This window comes from Phoenix dactylifera, chromosome 10 (genome assembly GCF_051530095.1).
Source record: "Phoenix dactylifera cultivar Ajwa chromosome 10, Ajwa_hap1_PhDact_Kaust_v1.1, whole genome shotgun sequence".
Classification (NCBI taxonomy): Eukaryota; Viridiplantae; Streptophyta; class Magnoliopsida; order Arecales; family Arecaceae; genus Phoenix; species Phoenix dactylifera.
In genome coordinates this window covers 32,177,580-32,193,946 of record NC_143199.1, presented here as the reverse complement: position 1 = coordinate 32,193,946, position 16,367 = coordinate 32,177,580, and the positions used below count along the sequence as shown (strand labels likewise).

At 38.8% G+C, this 16,367-nt stretch overlaps 2 protein-coding genes across 2 annotated transcripts; one reads left to right on the top strand and one right to left on the bottom strand.

Annotated features, from left to right (window-relative positions):
* Positions 1-7,611: 7,611 nt before the first annotated feature.
* Positions 7,612-8,155, top strand: LOC103699642 (uncharacterized). Its single transcript, XM_008781655.6, has one exon. It carries the CDS (start codon positions 7,759-7,761, stop codon positions 8,119-8,121), a length of 363 nt encoding a protein of 120 aa, XP_008779877.3. The 5' UTR covers positions 7,612-7,758; the 3' UTR covers positions 8,122-8,155.
* Positions 8,156-10,516: 2,361 nt separating this feature from the next.
* LOC103706938 (peroxisomal membrane protein PMP22-like) lies at positions 10,517-15,274 on the bottom strand. The gene is made up of 7 exons (XM_008791217.5): positions 14,958-15,274; positions 14,696-14,794; positions 13,476-13,577; positions 13,233-13,308; positions 12,214-12,284; positions 12,032-12,117; positions 10,517-10,947 (listed from the first exon to the last, which is right to left on the bottom strand). Exons 1-7 carry the CDS (start codon positions 15,027-15,029, stop codon positions 10,896-10,898), a joined length of 558 nt encoding a protein of 185 aa, XP_008789439.1. The 5' UTR covers positions 15,030-15,274; the 3' UTR covers positions 10,517-10,895.
* Positions 15,275-16,367: the final 1,093 nt, after the last annotated feature.

Genomic DNA, 16,367 nt, shown 5'->3' with positions numbered 1-16,367 from the left:
TCCTGCAAGGAGATCTAGCGGAGATGATAGGGCGAATTCTATAAAAGAGGTCGGAGGTGTTCAATCACCTATTTCTAGATGACAACCAAAGGCTGTTGAGGGAGTGTCAGGCTTTTCAGGTTGTATATATATTTTAGAAGGCGAACAGAGCTGCTGATTGGGCCGCCTCTTTTACTGGTTACTGCTCACCATTCTGGAAAGATTTTCTGGACTCGTTTTGTATTTGTTCCTCCACCGCTGTAGAGTATTCTAAGTCAGATGACAGTGCTCGTACAAGACTAGTGTGAGCAGATGTACCAAAATAATAATAATAATTTACTATTTGATCTATTAATAAAAAACACAAAAATATTAAGTCGCTCTTCTATAGGTTGGCTTGGCGGGGAGTGGAAGAAACACGGGTATTGCTGTGGTGTTGGTAAGAGCCGGTCGCGTCGTATCAGGTTCGACACCACGAGGATGGGTTGGGCCCTCAGCCTCGTGGGTTGCCCCCTCAGTTTTCAACTTTTGCAACTAACATTAGCATGTGGGAGTGCGTGTTCTTGGCCTAGACTTCTTTGAGCATTGTTGGCCCTTTATTTTTGTTCTTCGTGACGTCCTAAATGTCACTTGATGGATCCATCATAGATCTAGAGTAAAAGGAACCCATGTAACAAATTAATCCATCGTGAAAGGAATCCATCTAATAATTTTAATGAATCCGGCTGATTTTACTCTACATTTATGGTGGATGTAGTCCGCCAAATAATTTCTTCTTCTTAAGTTATGGAGATTGCCTCGTCTTTATTGATCACAATAGGATTGATTGTGACATTGAAAAGTGAAATAAGGTACGAGAGCCACATAGCCGTACATAAGTATAACGCTGGAGCATTTTTAGGTGCTCGATCATCCAACTTTAAAGATAGAAGGTCATGGGTGTCAAAAATGTACTTAAAAATTCTAATAAAATAAATAAATAAAAACCATGTTATATTCCTAATCGATTGCAAAGGGGCACCATTACTACTGTGCTGTTAATTGATGTTTAACGCCGGGAAGAGTTGGCTAAGGTCCTATTTATGCAACATGGATAAATATAATTTCATGCACAAACGGTAACTAAGTAAGAAATAATTTAGGAGAGAATTAAGAGACGCTGTTTTGAAGGTAGAGTCTTTAATTTGGGTTTCAACCTCGTAATTAAAGACGGAAAGGGAGAGGGGACGATGAAGGAAATGTAAAATGCTAACTTTTTTTTTTTTTTGCGTTATTGTAAACCCTCCTGCATCCCCACTTTAATTTAGGGTACAGGACTCAAGATTAGATGGTCCCAAAAAAAGGACCAACTCTCTCAGGCCCCAAAACATTAATCTTGCATCGCAACTCTCGTCTTACAGCTTGCTCGGGCACATTAGAGTTCCTCCCCAACAGTAGAGAAAAATTACAGGAACATCTCTTTGAGTTTGAATAAGAAACACTCCGGCCTCAAGTTTTTTAAAATTTCAATTAGATTGGATAACTAAATTTTTTGTTGCAATATGGCCCAACCATTTGTCTCCACGAGGAGCAGTTATCACACGATCGTTACGTAATAACATAACAGTGTAAAGGCACCATAATTGTTCCTAATTTATTGGCTTAGATCTGACATCACAATCCTCCATCACATATCATTGTAACTTCTTGTTGTTTAATGAAAAGTTCAACGTAACACAAAAAGGTATTCTTTTATTCTTCAACACTTGTTATAAGAATTGCTACTATATATTATGAATTCTCCACGTATTGTGTGATGAAGATGAAATTGAACTTTGGACAGTGAAGATGGAATTTTTTAATTCCTTGTTACCTATATATTGAAGAGTTGATCTAGACTTCTTCCAATAATTAGACATACTTTTCTGCCTAGCAATTAAAGACCCTTGACTTGTCAAGTAGTGCATAAAAAAAAACTTATTTCATATAATTATAGTGCACAATAAAATAAAAATAGTCGAAAGTTATAAAATAAAATAGTTATTTAAGAAAATTATAAACTATAGCAGTAACTATTTAGTTTTATAGGATTAGTTTTATGAATTCTGATTTTTTCAAATAGTGCTATTTTAGTGATGTTTGTTATTTGATGGCATCAGAACAAACAAAATAGAATACTTTTAGAGATGAACAATTAAGTAAATTTAAATTACTAAATTAATGAAAAAGAGGGAGGGGGTGTTATCGCTTGTCCGAGTGGAAATGAGATGATTATAAAGCAAGAATGGGCTTGAAGGAGAGACATTGTTTCCCACGTGGACCATATTTTTAGTGTCCTCGGTGTAGAGGAAGTGAATCTCTTATTCTTACTAAACTCTTCTTTTTTGAGATTTTATCTCGAGATATGCATAATTAATGTTTAGATCAAAAAAATAAAAGTGTAATGCTTTCCATTAACTAGAAATAACTCTCTCTCTATGTGTGTGTGTATGTGTATATATATGTATATGTGTTATGTATGTATGTATGTATGTATGAGTCAGATAACATATTTAGCATTAATACCTTGTAAAAAGAGATAACAATTTTAAACTAATAATAGACTATCCAAATTGACGGTCCAATATATTGAACAGGCTTCATACAACAAAACTACCTGGTAACCAATATTCATATATTTTTATGGTCTCTATGCATCAAATCATTACAAAAATGAACAAATGCAATTGTACTTGTATGGTAAAATGCATGATACGACACATAATTTGAAAAATCATTGTGATAGGGAGTTGGAAAGGTGAAACTCAGCGCCTTGTGCCACCAGAGCGCGACTTGTTTTAATTTTCGTGTGGGGACTGGGCTTTTCTCGAACACTTGGTGATTGAAGGAGATGGGTGATCACAGCACGAGAACTATGAAGGAGGCTTCGACAAATGAGGATCGACGGGCTGGATCGGCCAAATAGCCGACTGATAGTGAGGATTGGCCACTCCCGAGGAGTGCTGAGACCAACTCTTCGTGGTCGACGGTGGCACAAGCACCACCCAGCAGCCAACCTGGACCAACTATAGGATATCGAAAGAGAAGCTCGAGAACCTCCAACGACACTTCATGGAGGTCCTTGAGCTACCATCGGAAGGAGTGGAAAAGTCTAGGAGAGCATGGAGCTCGACAACAGTGATTGTGCGTAGCCTAGGCCAACAAATACCGGCGGAGTGGATCGTCCGGGAGCTGTGATTTGAGGGAAAGTTAGACTACAGCATCAAATCTTTTCCGATGGCGGAGGAACACCACACCTTCCGCTTTAAGAATGAAGATGATCGGAACTCGGCATTGGACAACAGCCCGTGGTTGGTGGCGGGCTAGCTGCTGGCTATGGAGAAATGGATGTCAGACTTCGTTCCGAGTGTCAACTCGGTGAACCGAGTCATTGTTTGGATCTATCTTCTGTGCCTCTCTAGAGTACCAGAAGAGGGACTCGATCCTAGATATCGTGGCAGTAGCTGGCCGGCCGCTAGCCCTAGACGGCTTCACAGACCAACTACGAAAACTCGATTATGTCAGGGTTAAAGTGGAAATCAGTGCCCTAAACCCCCTCGAGCTAGGGGTCTTCATCAAGGGGCATCATAGAAGTTATGGAAGGCATTTGTCTACAGGAATTTGTTGGCATTTTGCTACATCTGCATCTGGATCGGACACTTGGAAAGTGAATATTGGTACCCCTCCCCCGTGCGGAGGAATCAGGAGTTAGGACTTCTCTGGTGCCTATGGTGGTGGAGACTCCTTTGTAGACCCTAAACCAACCGATGAAGGATGGGGACGATGGGGATCATCGTCTAGTCTTTGGTCTTTGGCTGGCCACTAACCGAATCCGGCAATCAAGGGTAGCCAAGGTAGGGACCGGCCGAAGAAGATGATCGAGTCAACCCCCGAGTCGGCTTCGAGGTTGACCTTCTCCCAATCCGGCCCGAGTTCCTCCAGAAACACGTCGAGTTTGCTCGAATCTCCACCAGACTCTGACAGGTGGCAGAAACCCACTGAGGTAGCTCGAAGAAGATCACCGGAGAAGGGTGTTCTAGCTAGCGACTCGGGGGCTTCCGTTGAAGAGGTGAATCAAATCAGTTAGGGGAGCAAGTCTAGCCCGGTTCCAGGGTGTATTGCGGGTCGAGCATAAGTTGAGGGCCTACAACACTGGGCTACTGGACCTCGAGATATCTTACTTCTTTGCGATATCTGCTGTTGGAAAGTATTGTTTACAAATTACTATGGGAACATTTACCCTTATTAGTTCTGGAGTTCCCAAATATTATTGCCTCATCTTTGATACATTGTACCAAGGCTATTGCTTTGCTACTGGCATCACAGTTTTATATATAACCAAGTGTAGGAACAACCATTGGCTATTGCTTTGCTACCACGTATTAGAGTATAAGGTCACATTTCATTTAAATGTATAGTGATATACAAGACATGAGGATAGCTATTTTAATGGCCACATTCGCAGTCACACTCTTTGGCACCAATTAGCCATCACATGACATGGCTTTCCCACTCAAAACCTAAATGACGTTACACGACACCACAAAACCTAAAGGAAGTCAACCCAAAAATATAAATGCTCCTTCAGGAACCCACAACCATTCTCAATGTAGACATTTATAACTTTATAAGTCAATAATGAGGGAAATATCTTACTTCCTCCGTCTTATCTCAAATATATATATATGTATATATATATATATATATATATATATATATATATATATGTATATATATATACGTATATATATATGTATATATATATACGTATATATATATATGTATATATATATATATACGTATATATATATATATATATATATATATATATATATATATATATATATATATATATATATATATGTATATATATATATATACATATATATATATATATATATATATATATATATATATATATATATATGTATGTATGTATATGTATATATGTATGTATATGTATGTATGTATGTATATATATGTATGTATATGTATGTATATGTATGTATGTATATGTATGTATATGTATGTATGTATATGTATGTATATGTATGTATGTATATGTATGTATATGTATGTATATATATGTATGTATGTATGTATATATATATATATATATATATATATATATATATATATATATATATATATATATATATATATATATATATATATATATATATATATATATATATATATATTAATAAGAATAATGCTAAATTTCACGAAAATCTCATCCACCCATTTTTCAAGAGAAAACTTTTGTTTCATTATTAGTACCTTGTATTGATATAAATCTTAAGTGAAAAACAGAGTAAAAAAGTCGACATTCTCTGAGTAACTTTATTTTTTTCTTTTGAGATTTTTGCGTTACACATTCACTACTCTATAAATGATCTTGTACATTGAAAGATAATTTTATATTAATTTCTGGAAGGCCATGTTCATAGTCTTGTTGGTTTTTTTTTGGCTCTTGATCTCTTTTTATTTTTCTTCTCTTAATAAAATTTTCTTATTTAAAATTTCCCCTGTACATGCCTTGCTGGATGCCCCAATCTCAGAAGAAAATGATGGTGAGAGCATCTTTTAATATTTCAATCTAAATAATTTATGCAATGCTTTTTTTCTTTGTTATTTTCTGGCTTTTAATTATTTTTTAATGAAAATATCACACGACGAAGGATACCAATTATTTTAATTTTCATGCGGGAGAGTTTTTTTGGGAGGACCAGAAATCCACTCTTTCATCTTCTCGTCATATATATTTTTTTTCTGATTTTTTTTCGATATTTATGCAACCACTGTATAAAAAAAAAACCAATTCCTCGGGAAAAGCTATCGTCCGAACGCCCGCATAGATATCTTTGTGGAGGCTTCCACGAAAGCGACCGTTATGCGCCGACGGCGTGAACGAGTGAATGCGATGGATTCACGTGATCCAGATGGGTGGCAGAGATTGTCCCGCATAGAAAGTTGCACGAGACAACTCCACCTCAAGATCAAGCATACACGTGGCTGATCTCGTGATCGTCGGAGGCACATCGTGATCCGATGCGCGCACAACCGTCCAAAGATTCCCCATCGTCCTTCTCCAGCCTCCACATCGCCTTCAACTTTCGGCCTAAAATTACTTCTTTGCCCCGCACTTGACCTCTGTGGTAAATTTTCTTTCGTGGGCCCTTTCCTAATCCAGATAGCTTTATTTATCTTCATCCCGCTTTGCTAAGATTTTTCTCTTTCTTGTGTTTCTTTGTCAAGATTTTTCCTTCCTTAACCAAATTGACTTGAAGTTGAAGTTGAATATGACCCGACGTTATTGAAGATGATTCATTAATAGTGTTAGATGGCTTTCTAATCACTCAACTACTGTGACTAGTTTCCATCTATTGCTACGGAATTGCGGAAGAATGATTGCTTCTCTACTGTATTATAAAGGAACACATATTTATAGGCTGATAGTACGGCTGATGGAATGGTCAAATATATAGCTAATCATACAGGAACCACTCTTTGGACTATTGCATATTTTATTTTCTGATTCGCATAGATATATTTTTGCTAGATTGATACAACAATTAGTACGATTCTATCCAAAATAATGATCTTGCACCATTGTTGGATGGACAGTAATAGATACCGCTAGTGTCACATTTTTGATGTTTCCATGTAGAAGATGCGTCTAAGATGAAGAAGCCTTAATACATAGTATGCCGTGCTGTATGGCTCTAGACTTGAACGGCAGCACTAGCATTGTAATTCATCAAGAAAATATATAATGCATCGGCGCTAATAAGCAAACTATATTATTTTTGATGACCAAAAATTTCCAATGCTACGCACATAAGCAAACAATCTTATTTATGTTTGGTCCTAGATTTTGCACCCATACCACATATCTGGCCAGAAATCACTTGCCCTATGTTTGGAACCATGCATTTAGAGCAATCTGCAGGTCTAATGGTGGCAGCCCACCACTTATGCTGCAAGTCAAAGCGCTGCAGCAATAGTTTCGTCCTGCGCCCGAATCAACCATGTATCGAGAAAATTGGATGGTTTAGGAAACAATTTGAGACAAGTCTCTAGACCCAACCTGACCTGAGTGGACCCACTTCTGCGATACTAGACCAAAATAACTCGGATCCAAACTAGAATGACAGAATGACAGAAATACCCTCTCCAATATCCGTCGGAAAAAGAATTCCAAAATATTCGTTTCGTGTTTTTTTGTGTTTGTTTGCTTTTCCTTTTGCATATAAAACAAGCGGAAGACGGTTGATCCAAAAGCAGACGCAACTGCGACTGCTCCATCAACAAGGCAAGGGCATTCCGGTATTTTCGCTTCTTTCCCACCATGGCAATCTAGATATTTTTTGGCACGTATAGGGGCATTCTTTCAATGCAACCCACTATAAATATGTTCCCCGGCTTCTCTCACCACCAAATCCCAAATCCCAAATCCCACGGCCTCATCTTCCCCCCCTCTCTGACCCCCCGCCCCGCCTCTTTCTTTCGTCTCTTCGCTTAGTCTTTCTTCCTTTTCTTCTTCTTCTCTTTTTCTCTTTAATCCTCTCGAATTCCTCCCGTCCCCTCGCCGGATTCCGGCCGAGGGTGCCGTCCGTACAGCCATTTTCCGGCGAGATCGCCGGAATCCGGGCAATCTCTCTCGATCGTCCACCTATGTATTATTAACCTCGTAAATTGTTTCCTCTGCCCATTGTGCCCCTGGTTACGGTATCTGACGTGGCGGGAGCTGGGGTCGCGATGTCGAGCCACGCGCGCGAGGTGATAGCGACGTCCAGGAAGCGGAAGGAGAGGGGCGGCTCCGCCGCGCCGACGGCGGGGAAAGCCGAGCCGGCCGGGGGCGGCACGCCGCCGGCGGGGAACCAGCTTCTGGCCGGATACCTGGCCCACGAGTTCCTCACCCGGGGGACGCTCTTCGGACAGCGGTGGGACCCGGCGGGCCGGTCCGACCCTGTGGAGAGCAAGAACCCGGACCCGGCCCGGGCGGGCGAGCCGGGCCCGGTGAAGGCGTACGCGGAGGTGGCGTGCCTGCTGAAGGCGGAAGGGGCCCATATCCCGGGAGTCGTCAATCCCACCCAGCTGGCTCAGTGGCTCCAGATGTGAGCGAGCGAGCGAGCGAGCGGGCGGGCGGGCGGGCGGGCGGGCGGGTGGCGGCCAACCATTCCTCTCTTTCTTCTTCTTTGTTTTCGTGAATTCTTCTCAAAAGAATGGAATGGAAGAGAAGAAAAGAAAAAGGGGGAGGGAAATCCCCTTTCTCCCTTCCCCCTCTCTTTGTGCCAGCGTGCATGAGTCGTGAGGGCACCAAAGCAAAGCTAGCAAAAGATCTCGGGGGCCTAAAAATCAGGGAAGAAAGTGGATTTTTTGGTTTTATTTTGTCTTCTTTATTTTTTTTTCCTTTATTTGGAAACTAGATCAATGACTTTTGCTGTAAGATGAATTGATGAGTTCATGTCGGTTTTTTTGTTGTTGTTGTTGTTGAGCATATATATATATATATATATATATATATATATCTATGTGGGGTGTGTTGTGGTTCTCTGGTTTCATCTTGCCTTCTCCGTTCTGGCTTTTCGTTGCAAGATATTTAGGTAAAGAAGAAAAATGAGCTGAAGGAAACAGAAGGCAATGGAGAAACAAGGGTGAGGGCGTTTCTTCCTCCCATGCACATGCACGTGCTCATGAGTAGACGTTGATGCATGGGAGCGACCTCCAAGAATTCGGTTGCTTGGAGACTTATAGAAAGAGTTGCGACTTGCCTGGGCTATTTGAAAAAATAATAATAATAAAAAAGAAGGAAGAAAGTGTCCTTTATGTTCTACGTTTGTGGTATGAAGATTTCTATTGGATGGAGACTTGGAGTTGGTCTTTGGTAATGGAGAAAGAGTGAGGATCCAATGGGTTGACAAGGAACCAGGCTTAGCCGCTTAAGAGAAAAATGAGGTATGTTTTTAAGCTGTTTAAAGGATGCAGGAGAGCGATGAGTCCGTGCATGGACTCGTGTGATGATTCAGCTGAAGAAGGGTTTTTTTTTTTTCCATTTGAGTCAATTGGTAGCGAATACGTTGGAAATGATAGAATAGAGAAGGTCCTAATGAGATTACAAAGGGAGCTGTAGTTTAATGAGGCAACGGCCCTCCAGGATGGCAAACTACGTAGACAAGAGGAGCACTTGTTTTGTCGTCTTTAATACTGGAGGCTTGGAAGTTGGAAGACAGGGATCTAGACAAGGTGCACCTTTCACACTTTAATTCCTCTGACCTTATTTTAACTGAGCTTGATCGCCGAGAAACTGGGTTGGCTGATCAAAAAAGCACTACCATGACAGCATTGGGCATTGACATTTAAATTACCTACGTTTTAACGTTGATTTTGCAACTCAAGCGAGTTTTACAGGCTTTTTGGTTTCGAAGGGCATGATGTGGGTTTCAAAAGCCTTCCCCATATAACATTGATTGCAGGCCAATCCTCATGCCTCCTGTTTTTTTCTTTTTGAGAGAGAGAGAGAGAGTGAGAGAGAGAGAGAGAGAGAGGAGTGGGGGATCCATGTTCAGTATAATCACCAAGATTCAATTTTTTTAGGATACATTAATTCAACCAGAAACCTCTGGTTGCTAAGTAAAAGCGTGTGATTACTAGGACAAGTTCTCATCTGCTGCCTTTTTGCAATCTTACCTTCACAGAGGAGTTTTGTACGGTCCCAGCATAGAAGAGTTGAGCACAATGCTCGACTCCTCAATACTAAACTATCGAGATTCTGTTATTAACGAAGGCATCAGGTATGGTCATTGGAAGACTGATATGAACTTGACAAGGCAAGATCAAGAATTCTATAGAGATAGCATGGCATATTAGAGGGATCAAATAGTCTGTCAAAACTGCAAGCTATCTCAAGTCTGGGGCTCTAAGATGACCCGAAAACCACCTTAAGTTTGGAACGCCACCCGGCCGGTCTGAAATCCTGTGGACAAGAGTCGCTTGGAGATGATCACCATTGGACGTGCCAATTTTGCCTGCCGGTGCCAATCCGACCATCACCGGCAAGGGGTTTAGAGAAGAGTTCCCATACACAAGCCTTAGGGCTTTGGTTTTGGTATTCGTCCAGCGTAAACATAAACAATGGAAGATAAAGAAGCGATAAGATTTTTCTTTTTTGGTTTTGGTTTTGGCATTTCCATGAGCATCAAATTAAAGTTGATGTAGGGAAGCGATAAGATTCTTTTTCAGAAAAGCATTTATTCTCATTTACACGCAAAATGCAATAAGCATGGTTCAAGAAAACTTTAATTCGTTCCAACCAAAATCATGTAGAAACTCTCAACAATTTAAAATTATGCTATAAGAAAAGGAAAGAAAATATTGGGAAAATATTGGATGTCAAAGTCATATAATACAGACTTCGGAGATGAAGACCGAGTAATTTGAACATGCCATTCACAATCTTGCCGTGTATTATAATTGCGTGCCACCATATTGATTTTCTCATTTTTGACAGAGTGGATACTTTGGTAACATTCATGCATACAGAAAATGTATTGAAAATGAAATGTATACTTAACAGTCAAATGCAGAACAAAGCAACACACAGATAATATAAGCTCACATGTCATAAGCGGATATGCAAACCCAACCCAAATATCACATTGAAACAGAACAAGCAATATGTGTTCTCGTTGTCTATAAAGCACAGAAATAATCATGGATTTTCCTCCTTTTTTCTTCTTTTTTTTGCGTTTGACAAAGCAGCAAGGCAAGCCCACTAAATTTACTGATAAGTGAATGATAGGGTTCTCACTAACCCAGCTTGAGGAACCAGTCGAAGCATGGTGAGAGAAGCTGCTAGCAAGCACCCAACCAATAGCAATTCTCTTATAAGGTCGCTATTCCCTCTTTGCAGCAATTGATCGTGCTTTTAGATTTAGGAATACTGCCCTGAAGTTCCAACAGAAATGACATTGTTCAGCATAGATAAACATAATTTATTGAACCGACAGGGAATCCAATCAGAAAATTACGAGTCCGAGATCATGTAAGGAATTCCGGTGGCATTACTTGTATCCAGATGAAGTTACATGTTACAACCGAAAACCCTAGATTTGATGGTGTTTAATCAAATTGAGGATGTTTCCTTATGTTCCTAGATGTTTCAGTTTGAGAAGATTGCCCTCTTATTTTTCTCTTAGACCAACATGTGCCATTCAACATGGTGGATTACTCTTTTGGTTGAGCTGCAAATTTTTCTTAATGTCTCACCACATTTCCATCACAAAACAATAAATCCAAATGTAATTAGTACACGAAATTAAATATTAAACATCAATATGCATAGCACCTTTTCGAGATTAATAATTAAAATCATGAATTTGCAGTAACATACATACAGATCAAAATTCATAAAGTACAACTAAGTTTACCCCCAAAAGAAAAAAAAGGGTACATACAAAGAATAAACACATTCTGCTGACATTACCTCAGGTAAGCATGGATGCAAGACCAAGCGCACGGAGACAATTAAGTTACTGATTAGATATCCCCGGATGAATGCAAAGCCATGACGAACAATATAATATAAGGAAAAAGCATGGAAGTCATCACGGCCATATCTATACGGATAATTTGCTTCTGTCTTATAATCTCACTTGCTAGTATGTCTATCTTCCACTCAAAAAACAAGTGTCTATATCTATCTAGTTATATATGTACAAAATTACATGTAAGTGCAAGCTCTCATGGATATATGTGCATATATGCATGTCTAAGCCCTCTCTCTCACACGCACATACGTACACACACACAGTGAGAGAGAGAGACCAGGCAGACATTCAACCAACAAACGCAAAAATCAAAAAGACCTTTTCCCTTGAAGAGTAAATTTTCAAGCACAAGTTGTTTGGCTAAAGAGAACAGCATGTAACATGTTTATGTATTGATTTATTTATGTCAAAATAACTGAAAGGGCATAAACTGGAGAACTCATTCTAGATGAAGTATTTTAAGATGAATAAGAAGGACAGACCAGCATGAAGCAACAAAGCTGTGGAAGAGAACACGGAACTGCAGAGGCATATATTGGTAGTTCACCCAACCAACTATAGGCCAAAACTGCAAATCAAAGCCCATAAGGTTCAGTGAACACTAGAGGTCCAGTGAGCATGGTTGAAACCCAAATAAGGTTCCATAGAATAGATTAAGGAGTACCTTCCATGCAGTCAACTGAACAGATGGGTAATCCTTCCTGACCTTGCTCCTCACTAAACTAAATGGTCTTCCTGCATTTACCAATGGAAAAAAATAATGCTTTAAGTTTTTCAAATGCAGATGTAAACTACTCAATATAATGAACTTCGGAAGCTTTGATAACAAAACAATACAATCAGTCCACCCTCTTATAAGCAAATGTAAGTGCAGTCATAATTACATTCAACCAATGTGCCTACCACCAGAAATGAACGAAAGGTACATAGGGCATTTGGACCAACCAAAAATCCTGGAACACATGATACTCAAAATTAACATTTAGGAACTTACATCCACAGTATATTGATTGATACAATCGGGTACCTCTAGAGGTATGTAGAGATGTATGTAACCAAATACTAACCATTTTCAAAGAGTTTAGCATTATATTGCATGTTATGGGCTGTCTCAGATGACAGCAACAAAAGTATGAAGGCATATTTATCAATGTTCCACTAATGATATGCATTCTTTAAAGACCATCTTTAGATTTAAGTGCCTTGAAATCTCTCCAGGTATAATGGCTATTTTCTTTTTTTTTAACAAGCAAATCCCTCCATGTAACTGCCTAAAATGATATTTTGACAATATGGAATTTAGATCATTCAAATGAAAAACGAAAAATAAAATCAGTGATGCTAGAACTTTATGCACTACCCCTATCCCTGCAGATAAGGATCGCAGCCTGCTCCCTCGAGAGGATGGTTGTTTTATGCTGGCTCAACCAGCCAGAGCCTATAGTTGCTAGAACTTCATCTAGTTTAAAAGACAGAAAAAAAAAGGAGAAAACTAAAAGAGTGGAACTATATGTTGACTGGAGGAATACAAACAAACATGGCATGAAAAGGACAGTTTCTAATGGAATTTATATAACTACTTTTAATAGCCATTCCACATCCATAAATGATTGAATTAACAATTATGAAACCAAGAAATTAAGATGGAGTGTCAAACATAGAGCAACTCAAAATAGTCCATACCTTCAATGACAAGACCATAGTACATCATAAAAAACATGTTGTTCCATGGTGAAGCAGTCAACTGTTCCAATATTACCTGTAAAGGACCAAGTTTATCATGATCATTCATTAGCCCAAGTTGATTACCATCCAAAGGTAAAAGTAGGAATTATTAGAAACAAACAATTATCATATGCAAAATACAAATGCAACTTTTGGTGTGAACTGGCTGGCTAAATAGAATTAGTGCATTTAAAAACTTACCTTCTTAGCGACAGTCTCCTTTCCTTTCTTACCCTTGAAAATAATCTCCATAAGCTTGTGCAGAAAGTGACCAAAAGGTCCAGCATAGGCAAAACCATAGAGCTGCAAAGAATTGAATGGATTAGTTTTATAAGAACAGAGTATGCCCTTTTTAAGTTCAACACTGAAAATATTTTCACACCGGTTATGAAAATAAATAGTACTTGAATTGTGCCCAAAAACAAAGACAGAAAATATCTGTTCAATGAGATCATGTAGGTTAAGTCAAGTCTTTCATGGAAATGACAAAACATAAGCACTAGAAGGATACAAATGATCCATTGCAGTAATAAAATCTTGCTTTTCAGTGCTGAATGCCTTTGCCATACCACATCCACCTCAAGGCAATACCTACAAGTCAAACAATGTTCCTGCCTGAATCCCAGTAAGACCAATAGGAAACCAATGAAACTCTGGACCTAATATAGTCCACGATGATAAAACCCATTATTCCTCTTTCTCCTTCCTCTTCACTTTGTAATTATTTCTTCTTCTGATTATTATTTTACCTGAGATTTCTCTATGGCAAGTCTACCTTCTAGCATGAAGGAAAAGGGGAATGCCTTAGCAGAACCTAGAAATAGTCCCAACAATTCTAATGCACCTCACTCTTTGAATAATATCAGATGTTTGAGGGAAACATGAATGACATATTGATTGAGTACATGACTAAAGCTTTGCAAAAAATCAACTACTTTAACAACTAAAACAAAAATAACACAATTCACCATATTTAAAGAAAAAAAGTCTCCATATAAAATATCAGTGTTTTTCAGTGTTAATCTAATTGATACACGTTCCAAAATTATCGCTTTACATGCACCAATGAATCAAGGCATCCCTAGAGCCAAAATTACTTGAATTTGATTCTAATATTAATAAAAGATTCTAAATAACAAACTCCAAAATTTGAGTTCTCATGGAATTTTACGCTCAAATATGACTTTTAAACCTTCCTGAACTTAAATTTGAAACGTAAGTACCCAAATTGATGGAATCATCCTAAACACTTCTTTTTTTATCAGAGAAAAATATTAGACAGAGCCCAATCGGATCACCGGAGACACTCAATATCAATAAAATACACAATCTTTTCCCCCAATCCACAAAACATCAAAGCCCAAAAAGAAAGACAAGAGAACAAGAACACAGCAAGAAGTTGAAAAATCAGAACAACATACCATGACAAGAAGCAGCCTTCTCAACTGGAGCTTCTTGTTCCCGGCGATCTTTTGAGCAACCGCATCGCTGCATCCCGCCAAAACCCCAGAAGTCATTGCCTACAAATCAAAGAGGAAGAACAAAAGAGGAACCCATGAATTCAGCACCAAGAGCAACTGAAAAAACAACAGTCAGGTGAAGATTCAAAGGGAAACAAAAGGCAATAAGAGGGGAAAAAAAAAACAAACAAACTTTACGGAGAAAAGGGGAAAAAGATACAACCTTGGTTCTAAGAGGGTGTTCTTGAAGCTGCCCGAGGTAGCGCTTCCATGCCTGTGACACGATCTCCGACATGGCTACCGAAGCGGAGGCGCAGAGCACCCTCTCTTCTTCTGGGGTTTTAGAAGGTTTTGGGGGTCTTGGGAAGAGGGGAAGAGAAGAAGAGGAAAAGGAGCACGGAAGCGTGGGTCAGAACTCAGAAGGTGAGACGAAGAGGAATAAGAAGAAGTAGAATAGAATGGGAGGGGAAGAGATTGAAAGAGAGAGAAGAGGGGTTAGGTGACAATTTGAAGCGTGAGAGGAAGGAGAGTTGGAAGGAGGAACGGGCAAGAGTCCACGCCCTTTTTAAAAAAAAATTAATGGGGCCCAACCATTCCGAGTAGTTGGAGGTCAAGGGGGCATCTTTGGCAATCGGAAACTGCCATTAGATTTTTTTTGTTTTTTAGGGTTACAACGTCAAAAGCTTGCCAAGCTGTCCAAGTAATGTATTTTGTTAATTTCTTTCATTATTAAAGAGGTTAATTCTTCCCTTTTTCTACTCCATACCAATTACATCCCAAATGCAAGCAATGATACTAACCAAGCATGCAGTGGCGAAGAAAAATACTTCGAAACACCTATTATTGGACTCATAATTTTGATTTGATAATTTTGTAGCCGATCAATTTCTAAAACAATAAATTTTAAGAGTTGCTCTAATTTTCTCATACTATGTGGCAAAAAAACTATTCACATACGGATAACAGAAGCATTCATAGGATTGACATGGATCACCTTTTAATGCTTTTTCGGAGAATAATGATTTAGGTGTCATCTATTATTTCATAAAAGCAATATCTCTCTATGGTCGAACATAAAACTTCCTTCCAATAAAAAGAGGGTGCAACAACCATATATTTTCTCCTTGTTAATTTGCACCTATAGTAAATATCATTCTCTATCAAGGCAGATGCATCATGGTCATAAAAAGATCTGTAAGTTCCACATCTTACATGGCTAAAAGGTTACAAAACATCCTATTAGAGGCAATGCGTTTTTATTGACAGAAGTGATGTTAATCATCTCAAGTAAATGCTTTTCCATCTATGCTTCCCGTGTCTTAATCAAAGCAGGTAATCCACCCAAGTGCATGCATGATTGTGCGCTCAGCGCAAAGCACCAAAACAAGATGGTTACAGAAAGCATATTAAAATTTGAGAGCATCATCCTATCAACAACAACAAAAAAAAGAAAAAAAAAAGAGAGAAACTTTGAGTTGACATGCCTGATAATATAGCTTTTTATGAATGCCTCAACTAGTTTGGTGCAAGCTATTGTCTTCTGCTAATTTCTGCCAACCTATTCATTCATGTTCCCTCTGGTATGAAATGGACAGCATGGATGACCCTCTTTTAATTTTTTGATAGGAAATAC